The sequence below is a fragment of the Balaenoptera musculus genome, chromosome 11 (genome assembly GCF_009873245.2).
Source record: "Balaenoptera musculus isolate JJ_BM4_2016_0621 chromosome 11, mBalMus1.pri.v3, whole genome shotgun sequence".
NCBI classification, from domain to species: domain Eukaryota; kingdom Metazoa; phylum Chordata; class Mammalia; order Artiodactyla; family Balaenopteridae; genus Balaenoptera; species Balaenoptera musculus.
This window is the reverse complement of record NC_045795.1, coordinates 27,429,456-27,448,112: the sequence shown is the minus strand read 5'-3', so window position 1 is coordinate 27,448,112 and position 18,657 is coordinate 27,429,456. Positions and strand designations below refer to the sequence as shown.

Genomic DNA, 18,657 nt, shown 5'->3' with positions numbered 1-18,657 from the left:
TCTCCACAAGTGTTTCCGGTTTCTACTGGTTCACTTCCGGGTCTCCGCGGCTTTGGAAGGTTTGGGCGCGAATTGCTCTGAGCGCGGCACCTGGAAGGATTCAAGAGGCGTCTTTGGTGAGTAGTGAAAGCGCTTTCCCTGACGCTGGCTCCAGTTTGGGGATGAGTTTTGTGTGCGGCGCGTTGGTGGCAAACTCGGCGACTCGTGTTTGAGGAGCTTGAGGTGGTTTTCAAAGAGCAGGGAGATCCGAACAGGTGTGCCCTTCGGAGCCAGTGATTGAAAAAGTGGTATTTGATTCGCAAGGAGTGAGTGAAGCCACGCATGGTTCCTCCCTCGTTTCCCCGAATCATCGTAATCCTTGTTCTCCCTCCTTAACCTCTCCCGCAGTCAGTCGTGGGGCTAAGTGCGGCCTTAGTGATGAGTGCCTTTGAGCCTTAAGGAAGCTGCGGTCGGCAGCGTCGCTACACCTAGGCCTCATTTGTCAAGAGGTAAACATTGTGTATTTGCAGTTTTGCCAGACGTCGTGCTCACCTGTTGTGCCCATACAGAGGTCTAGCTTGGTGGCTTCCAGGAGTTTCAGCACGCTGGCAAAGAAAACAAGACAACCTAGAATACTTCCCTGTTTCCTACAGAGTAAAGAATACATTCCTTACTGCAGTATATAGTCTGGCTGCAAACTACAGTCCCAGTCTTTTTTTCTGTCCATTCCTCCCGTACACGTCAAAGCCTCTCTGAATTTTTTCTGCCCCTGAACAGACCAGTGTCTTTTGAAGTGTCTTGCCAACGGGCTTTTTTTCTCTCAAATGCTTTACTCACCTTCCTTCTGGCTAAATATTGCAAAATGTAATTCAAATATTACTTTTTTCTCTGAATTCTGTATGTCCCCCCCCCATACCCACACCAATTTGAGATATTCACTCATTTGTCTCGTAACATTTGTCGCATTGTGTATAACTGAATATACATAGGAATTGTTTTCACGTGTCTGTAGCTACTACCACTAGCCTGTGGTTTCCTGCGGATCCAAAACAGGCCAAAGTTTACTCTTCCTTTTTGTATCTGCTACAACTAGCCCAACAGTAACAGTAGATTATTTTATTTATTGAGTTCTTACTATGTCCCAAGTTATAGGCACTTTATGTATTCTGTACCAAATTTTAGCTTTACAAAAGCCTTTGATGTTGATACTTTTAGCCGTGGGGAAAGTGAGCAAATTTAGTTCCCCAAGGCTATACAGCTAGTTAAATGACAGCTGGGATTTGGAACCTGGGCAATTTGTCCTCATCCCTGGCTGGCTCTTGGCAGTGGTTCTCAACCTCAGGCAGTTTTGCACCAGCGGATATTTGTCTGGAGACAATTTTGGTCTATATCCCATGCAAAATGTTAATAGTGCTGAGGTGGAGGAACTTTCTGCACTATGGCTAATTGCCTCAAGTAGGTATCAATGAAAACAGAGCTTTTCAGACTGTCTGTGGTAAAGGACCAATTTTAGGTTTTTAAAAAATTTTTAATCAGTCACAACTGATACTTTTGTAAAATACAATTTAAAAAAAACTGAATACTAGCCAAACCCATGGAACGTACAACACCAAGAATGAGCCCTAATGTAAACCATAGACTTTGGGTGATAGGATGTGTCAGTGTCGGTTCATGGACTGTGGCAAATGCACTGCTCTGGTATGGGATGTTGATAGTAGGGAAGGGGGGGTATGCTCGAATTTTGTACTTTCTGCTGAATTTTTCTGTAACCATAAAACTTCTCTAAAAAAGAAAGTCTTTTTTAATGAATTATTAGAAAAATTAAACTTAAAAAGAAAAAACGAAGCCAGTTATTTTTTGGCCAGATCTAACATACATAAAATTGTTGTCAAATTGCCATAAAAGTTTCTAAATGAATACTTTTAATGTCTATACTTTAAAAGACTGTAACAAACAGTTTGTAAATCAAATTTGGAGTAGCACTGAATTACATGTTACTGAATAAAGAATATCAAGAAAAACGATGAACAAAACCAAACTATAAATAAGTGCCAAATGAAAGAGACCATTAAGAGCCCACAGACTTCTGTAGAGCGTTGAGGTGGAGTGGTTAGGAAGGCTTTCAGAAGCAGGTGGCTCATGATCTGAGAGGAGGTTGGGCACAGACAGGAGAGAGCAGCTCGGGTAGAGTATGTGCACTACTCAAAGTGTGTTCCGGAAATCCAGTCTATCTGGAGAGGGAAATGCAGTTGAGGAGTAGTGGGAGAGAAGTATGGAAAGCTTGGCAGGTATAGATTGTTAAGGACTATAAATGTCATGGTAAAGAGTTGGGATGTTATAAGGTAGGTATTACGGAAGGATTTTTCTTTTTTAATTAAAAAAAATTACCTATCTTGTTCCAAAATTTGGGATTGGAAACAGCTTGGTAGGGTTGACTTATAACTTTTCCACGCAGCGTCAGCTGCAGTGTATTGGCTCAGGTACATGCGTGAGGCTGGCAATCGTTGGTGTTAGCTGTTGGTTGGGAGTTCAGCTGGGGCCTTTGCCTGGGTCTTTAGTTCCTCTCCGTGTTGGCCTTCCTCATAGAGTGCTAGCTGGGTTTCAAGAGCAAATATTCCAAGCAAGGGGAAGTTGCAGCTGCTAGTCTCTTCATATTTGGGCCAGGAAACTGGTACAGAATCATTTCCACCATATTCTACTGCTCAAACCGCTGCACAGTCTGTAAGATTTAAGACAAGGGGACATATACTTCACCTCTCAATAACAAGAGTGAGAAGGAATTTGCACCATTTTTAGTCTCCTAAATGGAATGAGGACTAAATCTCAGCCTTCAATTGTTCTCTCACCTGGATGCTCTTCTTCAGTGAACAACTGTACTGTACATGGCAGTCCTTCCAGGAGAGGTCCACAGGCAAAACTCTCATATGGATTGGTTTTTAAGTAGGGGAAATATATGGCATGGATGTCAAGTTGAGAGAATTTGACATTTCAGGAATGCAACAGAGGAGACTGGGTGTAGAATAAGGTGCCACATTGTTCAAAAGCAGGGTAAAGTGTATTTTAGCTTCCACTGCTTTTTGTAACTGATCTGACATGTAGTCTCCAAGTATGGTTTGTGATCTTTCAGTTAATTCTTTCTTTCCCACTATTTTTGTCTTACGGGAAAAAGAAAAGCTTGAACTTTTCCTTTTAAAATTTGAGAGAATAGATTTATCCAGAGTACCCACTTTATTGTCTGTCTCTAAATCTGCGTGTGTATTTAAACTGTAGTAATGTGATAAACTCTGAATTTTTAGAAGAGGAATGGTGACTGGTTTATCTATATATCTAACTATACATGTCTAGAAAAATATGTATATATAATGTACACACCACACATACTTGTGTGTGTGTGTGTGTGTATGTGGGTTTGTGTTCACATGTACTGTACTAAACATGTACGTAACTTCTTAGCTATCTGCTCTTTATGATCTAATGCAGGAATATATATTTTATCCCTCTGTTTCTTTTAGCAGAAATGAGTTTGGTGATAAAGAACTATTAAATGGGGAAAAGGAATTATTCTAAATTTTGTCATTGACATTCTCATCCCCACTCCAGTGCCTGTTTTGTAATATGTGAGAAGACAGAGTAATCAGTATACTTCTGTGCTTTTGTTAAAATACACATAACCCAGAAAAAGTTAAAGCTTAACTTTTTAACTTTTTAATTCTTAATTCCTTATGAGTGAATTTACCACATGAATGTCTACAACGTAGATTCATGGTATAATCCTAAAAATTATCGTCTCCCATCTTTGACGTTAAGTTGAATGATAAATCCATTAAGCCTAAAATAAGAAGGCCTGAATGTTATTCTTTGAGTTGACATTATCTGTGACTAGAGTAAAACAATTTAGCACTATATATTTCCATCTTCTTGGATTTAAATATAGAGATAACGTTATTGTCTGGGGGAATATAAAGTAAGAGGTGTAAAAGTGTTTTTATATAAGATTTTTTAATGCCATACAAATGGAAGAAATTTTTAGGAATGAAATTGAATTAGATATCTTTACTCTAATGAGAACCAACGTTATTTGTTTTAAAATATATTTAAATGTTTTAAAAACACACAATACTATCCCAAAGCTTGCTTTATGATTTTTTTTTTAAAGGCAAATTTGGAACATTTATAGGTAGTCTTTTTAACAAAATGTTTTTAATAAAACAAGTCTTTAGTGTTCTTTTCATCTTTACAGACATTTTGAAACAGTTATAGTTGTTCTGTTTACATCAAGATGTCTAGCAAAGCAAATCCTTCTAAGAAAAGGTCTCAACATTTAAAAAGAAATCCAAAAAGAAAAATTGATAATGAAGAAGCGGAGTTATCAGAGAAAGAGGTAATGAAATATCAAGTTTATCATTCAGGACTCTGATTAGAAATATCATCTGTTCTATGTAAAGCAGTATGTGAAGACTAAAGGTCAGCTTTACTACAAATTATAGTAATTCTTATTCCACATATATTGTTATATGGGAGCTGTTGCAACATGGTTTGTAAAAATTCTCACATAAAAATTGTTTACCTCAATTTCTAAAGATATTGATCAGAGAATTCTTTAGGGAAGAAGTGCTATGGGGCATTGCTAAGGTGTTTAAATAGGAAGACTGGGAATATAGTATACAGATTCTATGGCATTCATATGTTAAAAGACAAGAGAATCTGTCAATTGGTGGAGGAGATTTTTATTAACATAGAGAAAAATTAGTTTGGGAGGAATTAGCTTCTTCCTACTATAAAAGAAATAATCAACAATTTTTCTCTGTTTACCCTGTATTAGACAATGCCTATATTTGTTTTTCAGGAAAAGTATATAACACTATTTCACAGGCAAGATGAGTATGATTTCTTTAAAACATTCTTTGACACCATATGAAATTCTATTATACTTTATCACCATTGTTCAGGAGTAGCTTTAGTATATCCTCTGCTTGTGATAAATACACATCCTTTTTCTGTAGTAGTAGCAATATACTTTTTTTCTGTCTTGCCAGAAGGTATATGAATTCTCTCCAACATACATGACAAATCTATTGCAATAGCAGTATCTTTTTATCTAATGCTTAATTCTTTGTGCATACACATGTGTTTTTCCCTCTAGGTTAGAAACACAGCGAAAAAAAATAAAAGTCATCCAAAACATCTGTCTTCTGAAGGTATTCCTTTTCTATGTCTTGTTTAACCTATCTTTCCCAAGCTATCTATATTTATGAAAAAATTCTCAGTATCTTGTTTATGAGTTCTGCATAAGCAAAAGACAGTAATAAACAGTTACATTCTTATTTTTGCAAGAATAAGTAGCACGGGTTGGTCAGTTCTTTTGGTCAACTGAAATTTTACTTACCACCTGTAGCAAAATACTGTGTAGGGTCCTAAGTTGAAAGGAGCAAGAGAAATTCAAAGTGTACCACAGTCTGAATTATTACTGATTTGTGATATACAGACACACCTACTGATTTCTCTTTGAGACAAATATGCTTCTGTTTCGCCACCACTATTTAGATTAGATTGGAACCACTAAGTTTGTCTGGAGTAAATTAGTTTGGAGTAGTCATCTTTACTTAAACATCACTTCAGCATGGAAGAATTTTCTACCTCTCCTCACCCAAGACCAAGTTAGGTCCTCCGGTTTTATACTTCCATAGTGCACTGTACTTTTTCTTTTGTAATGCTTTGCATACCTGAAATGTAATTATTTAATCTCCCTTCTCTCCAAAACTAGTCTTCATGTGAGCCAATAGTGTATCTCCTTTGTTTATTTCTTATAAGTAGAATAATATCAACAACCTAGTAGACACTGATTATCTGTTTGTGGTTTGGTTAATCTCCTTTGTTTCAGTTGCCATCCAGCATTTGGCAGAAATCATTTTCTAGTCTTCTCAATGAAGCCCTTTAATTCAGGTCATTTCTGAGAACCAGACTTTTATGTTGAATCCTAAGAGTTGTAGCTTGGTTCTTTATTTAAGATTGTCTTGAGTTTGTATCCGCAATATCACTTAGTAGTATTTTAGTTAATATAACAATAGCATATTCATATTCAATACCTGGCCTGTTATGGCTGTGCAATAAAAAGGAAATTAAATAGTTTATACAGCTTCATAATATTGGTTCTCATAATTCCATTAGCTCTTTTAGATAAATTTATATTTGAATCACTTTTTAAGTAAAAACATACAAACTTCTAGAAAAACCAGAGTCTCTTCTTTCACCGGTGACAGGACAAGCAAAGCATACTAATCTAAAGCAGGTAAAGATCGCAACCCACAAGAGAAAAACCTGGCAACCTCTTTCGAAGAGTAGCAGAGAACATTTGCAAACTATGATGGAATCAGTAATAATGTGAGTATGAAATTTTTTTCTATTTCACTCTTTTTATTTCTGCTTATATGTTTCCTATAGACAGTATCCTTTTAAATGTTATTATATACTTTATGGTGATAGGGTGTTTTTCTCTTTTGCAAGATTTATTTGATGTCTTTTGATGGCCTTAGCATTCAGCAAAAATGTCTTTATTAATTTCAGAAACTTGGAATTTCATCAGTGGAATAAAATTGAAATCTTTGCTTGATCTGCTATCTACAACTTTTTCTGGTGAGGGATACTTTAGGGAAAAGTTAGCTCAAACTGACACTTTATGTGGAAGCTAACATGCTAAAAGGAATACAGAGACAGGATTCTGCCATCAAGGAGCTGAAATCTATCAGAGGAGTCAGGCCTATAAATTAATTACAACAATATAATGTGATAAAAAGAACTTAGATTATTCCTCTGCTTTAAATGTATTTAACATAAAAGAAAAAGTGATTGATTCTGCCTGGCTAGTAAAAAGGGGTACTTGAAAGAAATCAGAGAGAAAAAGTAAACAGATTATACTAGTTATGTTTCAAACTAATATTTATTCAATCCTTATTTTTTCTCTTCTAGAGCAGTTTTGAGTAACAGTGTTAGAGAAAATGAAAAAATTCAATATCATCTGAACTTCCTAAAGAAAAGGTAATACAGTTATGCAATTAAAAAATGATTGAAATATAATTGAAAGGTTAAACGATGATTTGTCAGGGATTTGGGGGGGGGCGACTTATTGCTAAGATTAGCCACTGTTAATAAAAGAACATTACAGGGCTTCCCTGGTGGCACAGTGGTTAAGAATCCGCCTGCCCATGCAGGGGACACGGGTTCAATCCCTGGTCAGGGAAGATCCCACATGCTGCGGAGCAACTAAGCCTGTGCGCCACAACTACTGAGCCTGTGCTCTAGAGCCCACGTGCCGCAACTACTGAAGCCCGCGTGCCTAGAGCCCGTGCTCCGCAACAAAAGAAGCCCCTGCTCACCACAACTAGAGAAAGCTGGCGTGCAGCAACGAAGACCCAATGCAGCCAAAAACAAATACATAAAATAAATAAATTTATTTAAAATAAAAGAACATTACAGCCCTTGGGAGTATGAGGGAAGAAAAGAGAGGATGACAGTATTTCAAAACAAGAAACAAAAATGATACTAATGGTACTCAAAAATAAAGTTATGTTTTTATTCTATCCATAAGATTGCTGCAACTGTGTGAAACCCTGAAAGTCCCTCCCAAAAAGCAGCAAGATTTAACTCATGTGTCAAGTCTACTGAAAATGGAAAGGGCACAGCACAGAGCTAATGAAGAGGGTCTGGCATTATTGCAGGTATGAAGTTTGAACAGGGAGTTCATCTTTAGAGGGGAAGGGGGAAAAGACCAAAAAGTTTTAAAAATTGTCATGATATTCTTCTAATAACAAATACTAGATCTTGGACCAGGTTTTTCATTAACTTTTTTTTTAACAAAGCAAAAACTTTGCCTGAACTTTGGGCCTCTAAAGTTAAGACTATTTCTAATATATTTGTAATTAAGTAGCAGTCTTATTCTTTTCATCGGACTTTAAATATCAGATTATAGGAATTCATCACTAAATGCTGTAGCATTTCAAAACACATTATATTAGTTTTTCTGTCCTGTATATGCTACTTTATTGGAAAGAAGAACACAATCATCATCATTACTGTTATAGTCATTATAGATAACATGTAATGAGGGCCTTCTGCGTTCTAGTCACTGTTCTAAGCACTTTACAGTTATAGCCCTTAATGATTTAAAGAGACCTGTGCTATATTTCACATTTTGCAAGTGTGAAAAAGAGACATATGGGCATTTCTAGCTGAACCTTAGACAGACTGCTCACAGTTATGATGCAAACCTATTAGTCCGATTTCAGGGCAAGTGATTCTTAATCATTATTCTGTAGAAGACAGTGGGAGATAATATTAGCTGTCATGATAAACTGCAGGCTTTTAATTAGTGGACTTGAACAATTAAGAAAAGCAACCTCAGGGGGCTTATTAAATAATTATTAAAACTAAAACAGATTGAACCATATATCCGTTTGCCATTTTGAAGTAGTTTGTAGATACGGTCTTTGTTAGCAATTCAACTTTGTAAATCAATAAGTTTGTTAACCTTTGTTAGTAAATACGAGGTGGTGGTAGTTTAAGCAAGGAATGCATCCCTAACGATTTCTAATAACTCACCATTCACAAATAGGTCATTCCAGATTTTCCATATGATTGAGAATAACAATGGAAGGATTTATGTGTGAGCAACAGCTCTACATATATTGTAAATTTAGAGAGTGGTATTTTTTAGTGGTTGCCTCACTTTCTTCATTGTATGAGATTGTATTTAACTTTCATCCCAATGTTATTACTTTGCAAGAGTATATTCTCAGTACTGACACTAGCTCCCCCACTTAATGAACAGTTGGATAACAATATAGGTTAATTTTTAAATTTCAGCTTTGTCTGAGATATAATTGACAAAATTGTAAGATATTTAAAGTGTACATCATGGTATTTAATATAACTATACATTGTGAAAAGATTCCCCCCATCTAGTTAATTCCCCTTGTCATCTCACTTTTTTTTTTTGATAAGACCATTTAAGTTCTACTCTCTTTCAATTATATAATACAGATTTCAATTATGTAATATCAGTTATAGTTACCATGTTTTACATTAGATCCGCAAACCTTATTCATTTTAGCTGCAAGTTTGTATCCTTTACCAACTTCTCCCTATTTCCCCCACCGCCCCCAGCACCTGGCAACCACTTTTGTACTCTCTGATTCTGAGTTTGACTTTTTTTAAAGGTTATTTTAAAAGGTTTTAAAGTATAATAATGGTAAATGTTATTTTAACATTTAATATTTGCATAAAGTACTAAATCAGAGATAGTAAATAGTCTTTGATCAGAGACAGTAAATGATAGTGTGATTTTTGTAACACTGGGAGGCATTTCTCTTTTACACCTAAAACTGGATCTCCATGTGCCAAAAGCATAAATAGAATTAAATGGAAAAAACTGTTTTTCTGTACTCGCAACACTTCTGACACCAAATTTGTGGGGTTTTCATACCAAGCAATTCTCCACTTCTCTGTGGAAACCAACTGGGTGTCCTACAATTTAATTCAATTCTAACACTAACTACCTGGAGTTAGCACAGACCCCACAGGGTAAGGGCTTAGTCCCACAGAACTGCCCCCCACTTCAGATGCCAATGCAAGGCCAAGCCTCCGGTACTTCTGACCAACCAAGTATCAATCGGGGCTTCCCATGACCTCCTCCTCCGGTTTGATAATTTGCTAGAACAGCTCGCAGAATTCAGGAAAGCACTTTATTTACTATTACAGGTTTATTAACAAGGATACAACTCAGGAACAGCCAGAGGGAAGAGATGCATAGGGCAAGGTATATGGGAAGGGGCACGGAACTCCCATGCCTGTTCAAGCACCTCCATGTGTTCACCAACCTAGAAGCTGTCTGAATCCAGTAATTTAGAGTTTTTATGGAAGCCTCAGCATGTAGGCATATCTATTATTAACTAAATCTCCAGGCCCTCTCCCCTCCTCAGAGATCAAGGATCCAGGCTGAAAGTTCCAACCCTCTGATCACAGGATTTTGGTTGCTCTGGCAACCAGCCTCCATCCTCTATGAGTTATTCATTAGCATAAATTCAGGTATGGTTGAAAGGGGCTGATTATGAATCACAAAAAGTGCTCCTCCCACCTCAGTCATTCAGAAAATGCCAAGGATTTGGAAGCTCTGTGCCAAGAATCAGGGATGAAAATCAAATGTATATTTCTTATAACATCACAACAGCCTAATGTTTGCTTCACAGTCAGTTAGTTACTCAGTTGAAGCACTGTTGGCATTTTGGGCATAAGAGTTCTTCATTGGCATAAGAGTCTTTGAACTAGGAGTTTGTAGGTGTTATCTGTGTCTATTAGTTTTCTCCAATGTGCCTTACTTAGAATGGCTTTTTCCCACTGCAGCCTAGAGTTACTGCTGGTGATGACTTTCCAAAACCTGTATCAGTTACCAGTAAGAGAAGTTGTGTTCATGCAATAAGGACACATTCATTGAACTCTCGCTGCTGCTGCTAGGGAAAGGCAGTGGTGAACAAAGTCTTTCAGAGATACCGAGAAGATGGTATAGGACCTGCTGGGGCATAGTTTTTTTTTGTTTGTTTTTTCATTCGTTTAATTAATTAATTAATTTTTTACTTTTGGCTGCGTTGGGTCTTCGTTGCTGCGTGCCGTCTTTCTCTAGTTGCAGTGAGCGGGGGCTACTCTTCGTTGCGGTGAGCGGGCTTCTCATTGCAGTGGCTTCTTTTGTTGCAGAGCATGGACTCTAGGCGTGCAGGCTTCAGTAGTTGTGGCTCGCAGGCTCTAGAGCACAGGCTCAGTAGTTGTGGCGCACGGGCTTATTTGCTCCACGGCATGTGGGATCTTCCCGGACCAGGGCTGGAACCCGTGTCCCCTGCATTGGCAGGCGGATTCTTAACCACTGCACCACCAGGGAAGCCCTGGGGCATAGTTTTTAATCTCTCTGATCTTACAACCAGAGTTAGCATAAGAAAATATTAGAAGAAGGACAAAAAGTAACATTTCTACAGACAACAAAAGCATGCGAAAAATATGTGTTCACAAAACAGATGAATGCTAACCTAATTTCCCAAGCGAGCGGAAAGAAATTTAGAAAAAGAATAGAAGGTATGAAAAAAGTCATAAATATTAGAAATACTAAAAAATGAAGTTATGGAATTCAGGAAAGAATTAGAGCTAAAAGAAAAAAAGCTTTTAGTAATGCAGACTAAGTTAGAAGGAGCAATAAGCAAATGAACAGAACAAATAATACTTAAATAAAAGGTAAAGTAAGGAGAAAATCTTAAGACTCAAAAAGAAAGAATGACATTTTTTTAAGGTATTGAGGAAAAGTGACAAATATAAAAGTTTGGCAAAAAAGATACAGCAGGGCTTCCCTGGTGGCGCAGTGGTTGGGAGTCTGCCTGCTAGTGCAGGGGACGCGGGTTTGGGCCCTGGTCTGGGGGGATCCCGCGTGCCGCGGAGCGGCTGGGCCCGTGGGCCACAATTGCTGAGCCTGCGTGTCTGGGGCCTGTGCTCTGCAGCAAGAGAGGCTGCGATGGTGGGAGGCCCGCGCACCGCAATGAGGAGTGGACCCCGCTTGCCGCAGCTGGAGAAAAGCCCTCGCACGGAGGTGGAGACCCAACACAGCCATAAATAAATAAAAATAAAAATTAAAAAAAAAAAAAAAACTCTTTCCAACTTACATGCTAAAATCACCTAGAGATCGTTCATTAAAAATTATTTAAAAAAAAAAAAAAAAAGATACAGCATGGATATGGTATGAATACCCAAAGAAGATAACCAAAGCAATGAAACAAAATTAATTTTTTAAATTATACTGAAAAATTTTAGTTCTTATTACATTAACCCTTTCCTTCATTCAGTGCTATTATTCATTCCCTTTTGTAGTGTGTTGAATGGTGGCCCACCAAAAGATATGTCTAAGTCCTAATGCCTGGAACCCATGAATGTGACCTTATTTGGTCTAATAAGTGTAGCTCACAGACCCAAAGTCGTGGGTACTCAGGGATTAGCACACTATTCCTATAAGGGCCAGGTGATAAACATTTTACTCTTTGTGAGCCATGTATGGTCTTTGTTGCATAGTCTTGTTTTGTTTTTTAACCATGCGTTAGAAATGTAAAAACCATTCACAGCTCTTGGACTGATCAAAAACAGCCTATGGGCAGTTGCAGACCTCTGCAGGTACCCTTTTTAATGGTTACTAGAAGCCATAATATATTTGTTGAGGAAAATTACTATAGTTGACGGTAAAAATTCAGCTTCCAGTATTTGGAGAATGATGTAGATGTAAGTATCAACCATATCACTCCTCAGGATTTAAGAGTTATTATTTCTGTATGACTTCTGTGTGGCTTCTTTACTTGTTCCCTGATCCCCAGGGGCAGTGCTATCCTTGGCTGTTGCTAGGACTAGATTTGAAAGCAGTACAGTACTTAATACCATTTAGAAACCTGGAAGCTGGCTAACTCTATGTGTGGCCTGCAATCAGTACACCCCTGATATCATTATACTCATTTCATTCATTTCTTATTTTCTCTTTGTTTTCCCCCGTAAGTTATATTTTCTTTTTAGGTGGGAAACTGCCACTCATTTTCTATTACTATCTCTGCCCTAATGTTCAGCATTTCTTTCTTTTGGCAAATGAAAATAGCACTCAGATGTTCCTAAATTAAAGTTAGAGTTTCTCTGCTGTTACATACCGCTTAAGGAATGCTCCTGTACCTGCTGCCATCAGTCCTTGGGCTCTGCTAGATTCACACAGGTCTTCCAGGTTATCTGATGCCTGCAGTTCTCGTAAGTTTTTGAGGAAAGCTTCACATACATCTTTGTTCCGTTGGTAAATCAATTTCTAGGGAGTCTGTTTTCTGAAAGAAAAATGAAAATTATCAGTTTCTTCCAGAAGTGTTTCAATATATAAGGTGTTTTTAAAATATGTATGTATATATTAATAGCTGTTTGGGTTTCATTTAATAATATATTTAATTTAAAACATTAGCTTTCTCTCTCTGATGCAGGAAGAAACGGATAAAATAGTGGAGACCATAGAGTCAATGACTGGGGATATTCACAGCTTAAAGAACAAAGTTCATGTTCTGAGCAGTGAGGTAGAAGAAGAGGAAAGGAAGGTAAAACAGGTAATTTTTTTTAAAAAAAGTATCGCTAGAATCTGGATATAATTTTTCATGATTAGATTCTACCCAGACAGCTTTTGAATGTAATAAGAGAAGTCAGCCTTTTGAAATAATCTAGCTTTATGAAATAATCTGTAGCTTTCTTTTTCTACTTTAGATGTTTCAAATAGGTAGTGAGGTACTCTCTCTTCCCGAACTTTCTCAGAAGAGTCTCAAAGCACCCATACTTCAGGTAAGTACCAATTTACCATATTAACTGCATCACCAGTTACGAATTGTATATATGTAAAAACATTATATGCTATTCCTTTTTTTTTTTTAAACAAAATCCATGATATAAACTGTAAGGCAAAATTATTTTTCTCATTTGACAGTATAACTTGAACATCTCATTCTTGTCAATAGCTGTATAGCATTCCATTGTATGGATGTGCCATGATGTAATAATTTGTGAAAATGATGGAAATATATAATTTTTGCTAGTACAGGTAATGCTAGGAACACCCTTGCGCATATATCTTTACACATTTGTGCAGTCATGGCTGTAGGGCGGGTTTCTGGAAGCAAATCCTGACGGCTGCTTTTATTTGTGCTTCTGATAATGGTGTGTGCAGCTTTTCCTACGATAGTGCTGTGTCCGCATTTGTGCAGTCATGGCTGTAGGACGGGTTTCTGGAAGCAGATCCTGACAGCTGCTTTTGTTTGTGCTTCTGATAATGGCGTGTGCAGCTTTTCCTAAGACAGTGCTGTGTCCACATTTGTGCAGTCATGGCTGTAGGACGGGTTTCTGGAAGCAGATCCTGACAGCTGCTTTTGTTTGTGCTTCTGATAATGGCGTGTGTAGCTTTTCCTAAGACAGTGCTGTGTCCACATTTGTGCAGTCATGGCTGTAGGAGGGGTTTCTGGAAGCAAATGCTGACGGCTGCTTTTATTTGTGCTTCTGATAATGGTGTGTGCAGCTTTTCCTAAGATAGTGCTGTGTCCACATTTGTGCAGTCATGGCTGTAGGACGGGTTTCTGGAAGCAGATCCTGACAGCTGCTTTTGTTTGTGCTTCTGATAATGGCGCGTGCAACTTTTCCTAAGACAGTACTGTGTCCCTTTTGGGCGTACACAGCACACTGCTAACTTACCTTTGCAAAGGACCCCCATAGGTATTATAGTGTAAGTGTTCACAGTGGTAGAAAGCCTTTACGTTTCCCCAGAAAGTAACAAAATTTTCCTGTCTCAAATCTACCTAGGGTGAGAGGAATGGGAATGGGCAGAGGGAAACCAGAATACCATAGATTTAAAAGCAGAATGGCAGTGAGTTGATGATAATTGAAGCTGAGTGAAGATTATATGAGGTTTATTATACCATTCTCTCTAAATAACATACATATAACATTTTTCATAATGAAAGATTAAAAACTAATTATATGGGTAAAGGTGGTCAAAAGGTACACACTTCCAGTTATTTATAAATAAGTCATGGGGATGTAATGGACAGAATGGTGACTAGAGTTAATACTGTATTGTATATTTGGAAGTTGCTAAGAGAGTACATCTAAAAGTTCTCATCACAAGGAAGAAAAAGTTTGTAACTGTGTTTGGTGATGGATGTTAACTAGACTTACTGTGGTGATCATTTTGCAGTGTATACAAATGTCAAATCCTTATGCCGTGTGCCTGAAGCTAATATAATGTTAATGTCAATTATATATCAAAAAAAATAAAAATAAAATTTAAAAAAGAATTATTGTCATGCCCACAGAAAGAAATTTTGATGCTAATTCCAAACCAGAACGCTCTTCTGAAAGACTTAGATGTTCTCCATAATTCACCCCAGATGAAGAACATGTTAACTTTCATTGAAGAAGTCTATAAAAGACTGGATGCCTCTTAAAGAGTTTATTGTTTTGTTTTGTTTGTAGATTGTTCCATATGAGTTTAATGTTTATGAATTTGTAGAAATGTTATTCTACGTGATATTGCCGGGGCTGAGGCTTCTTCAGGATTCTCCTAATATGCGCTTTAAAATTAACCTCTATAAATCTACCATTAACCTCTATACATCTAACGTAGGCCTTGAAAACTGTTTTTATCAATTCCCACGTGTAGGAACTCACATTTATGTTGCTGTATTTCCAGTTATTTGCCTAAAACCGTAAAATGAGAACAGCCACAATGTAATGGTTTATAATGGCTGAATAGAGTTCATTTGTTGGTTAGTGCAGAGGAAATATGATACTGTGACTTAACATACGTAAAGTGTTTATAGTGCCTAGCACATAAAAATGTAAGTGTTTGGTATCAGTATTGTTTTTTTGGCTGATGACTTGCATTTTCTGTCTGGTCATGTGGAACTCTAGAAGTCCCCAAATGCCTTTGCTCTTTTACATAACTCCCTAGACTTTTTGTGGCATAATTAAGATTTGCCAGGTGTCTTTAACTTTAGAGGTAGCATGAACATTTTATTTCTTTGGTTAGGTTAGTGAATAGATGTTGAATATTTATTTTCTACTCTCATCAGAGCATACCTTTATTTCATAAAATTGTTAAAAACGAACCCAAGTTCATTTATTCCCTTAAAATAAACACCAAACCAAAAAAAAATCCCTTTCTAAATCTTTTCTCATTGTGATAATAAGCATATACACGTGAAGAAATTATCACTTAAATATATTAAAAATCATTTCTAACCAACCACAGTATATTGTCTGGGTTGCTTTTATCTGTTTATAAAATAAAATAATTACTTTTCTGTCTAACCTAGAATGTTTTGTCAGTTAATTTAGAGAGTGCTATAATTCTGTTAATGCCCTCCAGGCTGAGACCACCAGGAAGACAGCTTCGGTTAAATAAGTTGGGTTTAGTGCTCACTGCAGTGAGGGAGACCACACGTCATGGGGAACCCTGGGCAGCTCAGCAAAAGGGTCAAAAAAAAGGTCTCAGGAAATAATGGTCAAAAAGGACATTAATGGATCTTAAGGGAAAGAAAGTCTTTGAGAAAGGAAACCTATAGTGCAACATTTAAAGAGAACATTACAGTATATACTTTGGACTGTCTGCTACATGCCAGGCAAAGCAACTAAAGGAAAAAGATTTCACAAAATGTCTTAAAACTTAAAAACCCTTGTGTTTTTTTTTTTTTTAATTTTATTTATTTATTTATTTATTTATTTATTTATGTATGTATGGCTGTGTTGGGTCTTTGTTTCTGTGTGAGGGCTCTCTCTAGTTGCGGCAAGTGAGGGCCACTCTTCATCGCGGTGCGCGGGCCTCTCACTATCACGGTCTCTCTTGTTGCGGAGCACAGGCTTCAGACGCGCAGGCTCAGTAGTTGTGGCTCATGGGCCTAGTCGCTCTGCTCTAATTTATTTATTCTTTCCCCCTGCTTAGTTGTTAGATGAGTGACCCAGTGCCAGAGTCCACGGAATGCCTGGAATGTGAGCTAACACTGCAGAACCGCTAATAAAAAGAAAACACAAACGTGTTCTTTATAAAGAAGGACATAGTGAGAATGACATTACCAGTCTTTTACGTGGGGATGGTCTTAGGATACTGATAATTTCAAGAATGAAAGCAAATTCGGAAGCACAACCAGCCCCAGAGACTTGCAACTAAGTAATCCATCTCAGTTCTCAGAAATTGCACCAATTTCTATCTTTTCTTTTTTTTTTTTTTTTTTTTTTTTTAATCTTAATGTCATGGGTTTTTAAACCTTTTTCCAGACCTTTTAGGGAAAGGTCTGGAAGAGCTGGCATTTCTTGAGCATCTACGTATGCCTAGAATATTAAGAAATTTGTATTTCTTTTTCTGGTCACAGATGCATAAAGATAGAAATTCTATCCTAAAACGTTTATTTTTACCAAGGAAACGATTAGGGGCCCAAGAATCTGGACTTGTTTAAGGCCCTCAGAGAGGGTGTCAGCAGTTTCAGGAGTTAATAAGATCAAGTCTGAGATCTGTTTTACAGAAAAATGAAATACTTACCTTCATCTATTCTGAGGACAATAACAAAGGGGCATAAAATTCGAACGAAAGACTTAAATCTAATATAATGAGTGTTGTGTCTTATCAGAAATGAAACCCTAAAAGATGTTTATAAGTGGTGAGTGACTGATTCTAATTCATTGAAAATATTCTGGTATTTGCAAGGCACTATCTCGAGGATGATTTCTCAGTTTGAGTCGGTATAAAAAGAGAAGTAGTTGTTTGTGGTCCCGTGATACCGAGTTCATATTTCTTCTCATGTCATTTTCTTCGAGAATGAGTTCTTCCCCACGACTAACCTACCTGAGAGTTGCTGATGCTTATCTACTCAACCGGACTTGGTCTTGGGGCGGCAATGAACAGTGTCGTTGGTATATTGCCAACCTCCTCTCCTGCTTCCCGAGTGTGTGTCCATGATGACAAGGGGAACTCCGTGTCTTGGTCTGTCACAGACCAGTTTGCCACCATGTGCCATGGCTACACCCTGCCAGAGCTTCGCAGGAAAGGTTACAGCTGGCTGGTGGCCCTCACGCTGGATTCCCCTCTCAGGGCAATGTCCTGGATGACAACGTGTTCTCCGTTAGCCTCCTAAACAGCATCCAAGCCGAGTTCTTGCCTTGTCGATTCTATAGGCTTGTTCTCACCCCTGCAGCTTTCTCTGGGCAAGTTCACCCCTAGCCCATTAGAACTCCAGGAATTTTCTTCCTTTTTCTGAACATAACACATGCTCCTTAGCTGTCAATGAGGGGAAAAATTAAAACTAGAATCAGGAGAACCTTAAATTTTTGAAAAGGACCAGAAGACAAGCAGGGTTAGGCTGGGAATGCCTAACTCTCCCTGTCTCAAGTTTCTACAGTAATGACTATAGGGGTCAGAGACAGCTATGGCTAAAAACAAGATAATTATCCTCCTTTGCGATCCACTGTAGGAAGAAGGTTCTAAAGTCAGCGGGTCTTCGCAAAGGAGCAGAAATGACTGCATGAGAACAAGTGGTTTAACATGGGAGCATGTGGCTACTGCTTCCTTATTGCTGCTTGGGCTTCTGCTTGGTTTTCCCACTACCACGCCAGTTCCCTATGACCCAAAATAATGCTCCCCTGTGCCTGCCACTGCTGTTTCCCCAAACTCTTCCTACCACCTGTGACTCAAGTTCTCTGTAGAATATCCTGCTTTTTTCCCTTTAATTACTGTCTCTCCACTTCTGCCTAGGACTGTAGCCTGTAGTTCTTCCCTGGGAATGTTTGAATGCAGTGGTTCTCACCTTTTAGTGCCCTTCAGAATCACCCGGAGGGCAGGTTGCAACACAGATGGCTGAACCTCTCCCCACAGCCCCTGATTCAGTAAGTCCGAGGTCAGGCCTGAGAATTTGTACTGCTAACAAGTTTCCATTTCTCAGTTGCCTTGGATGGAGGAATGAAGATATGGGCATTTTAAAAGCTAGAAACAAACAAAAAAACAACAAAAACAAATAAATCAATAAAAATTTTTTTAAAAAAGCTCAAAACAGATGATGTCGGCATAGGACTGGACATTGCCTATCACCTATTCCAGCCCCCTTG

At 37.9% G+C, this 18,657-nt stretch overlaps 2 protein-coding genes across 3 annotated transcripts; both read left to right on the top strand.

Moving 5' to 3' along the window:
- The first annotated feature begins 27 nt into the window (after positions 1-27).
- CENPQ (centromere protein Q) lies at positions 28-15,802 on the top strand. Of its 2 annotated transcripts, none has more exons than XM_036867715.1 (9): positions 28-116; positions 4,220-4,360; positions 5,123-5,177; positions 6,240-6,360; positions 6,946-7,014; positions 7,565-7,694; positions 13,008-13,127; positions 13,282-13,356; positions 14,877-15,802. In XM_036867715.1, exons 2-9 carry the CDS (start codon positions 4,259-4,261, stop codon positions 15,006-15,008), a joined length of 804 nt encoding a protein of 267 aa, XP_036723610.1. In that variant the 5' UTR covers positions 28-116; positions 4,220-4,258; the 3' UTR covers positions 15,009-15,802. The 2 variants fall into 2 exon arrangements, with proteins under 2 accessions (XP_036723610.1, XP_036723611.1); XM_036867716.1 differs by having other exon boundaries at positions 29-116; positions 13,008-13,118.
- A 1,572-nt stretch (positions 15,803-17,374) lies between these two features.
- On the top strand, positions 17,375-17,776 carry GLYATL3 (glycine-N-acyltransferase like 3). The gene is given in 3 exon segments (XM_036868144.1): positions 17,375-17,499; positions 17,501-17,625; positions 17,628-17,776. Coding segments are annotated over 3 exon segments (399 nt in total).
- Positions 17,777-18,657: the final 881 nt, after the last annotated feature.

What these genes read in the sequence shown, in the direction of transcription:
- CENPQ (XM_036867715.1), top strand. Translation starts at nt 4,259, where the DNA reads ATGTCTAGCAAAGCAAATCCTTCTAAGAAAAGGTCTCAACATTTAAAA. An exon ending in ATGATGGAATCAGTAATAAT is followed by an intron (nt 6,361 to 6,945) that starts GTGAGTATGAAA and finishes TTTCTCTTCTAG; the next exon opens with AGCAGTTTTGAGTAACAGTG. An exon ending in AGGGTCTGGCATTATTGCAG is followed by an intron (nt 7,695 to 13,007) that starts GTATGAAGTTTG and finishes TCTCTGATGCAG; the next exon opens with GAAGAAACGGATAAAATAGT.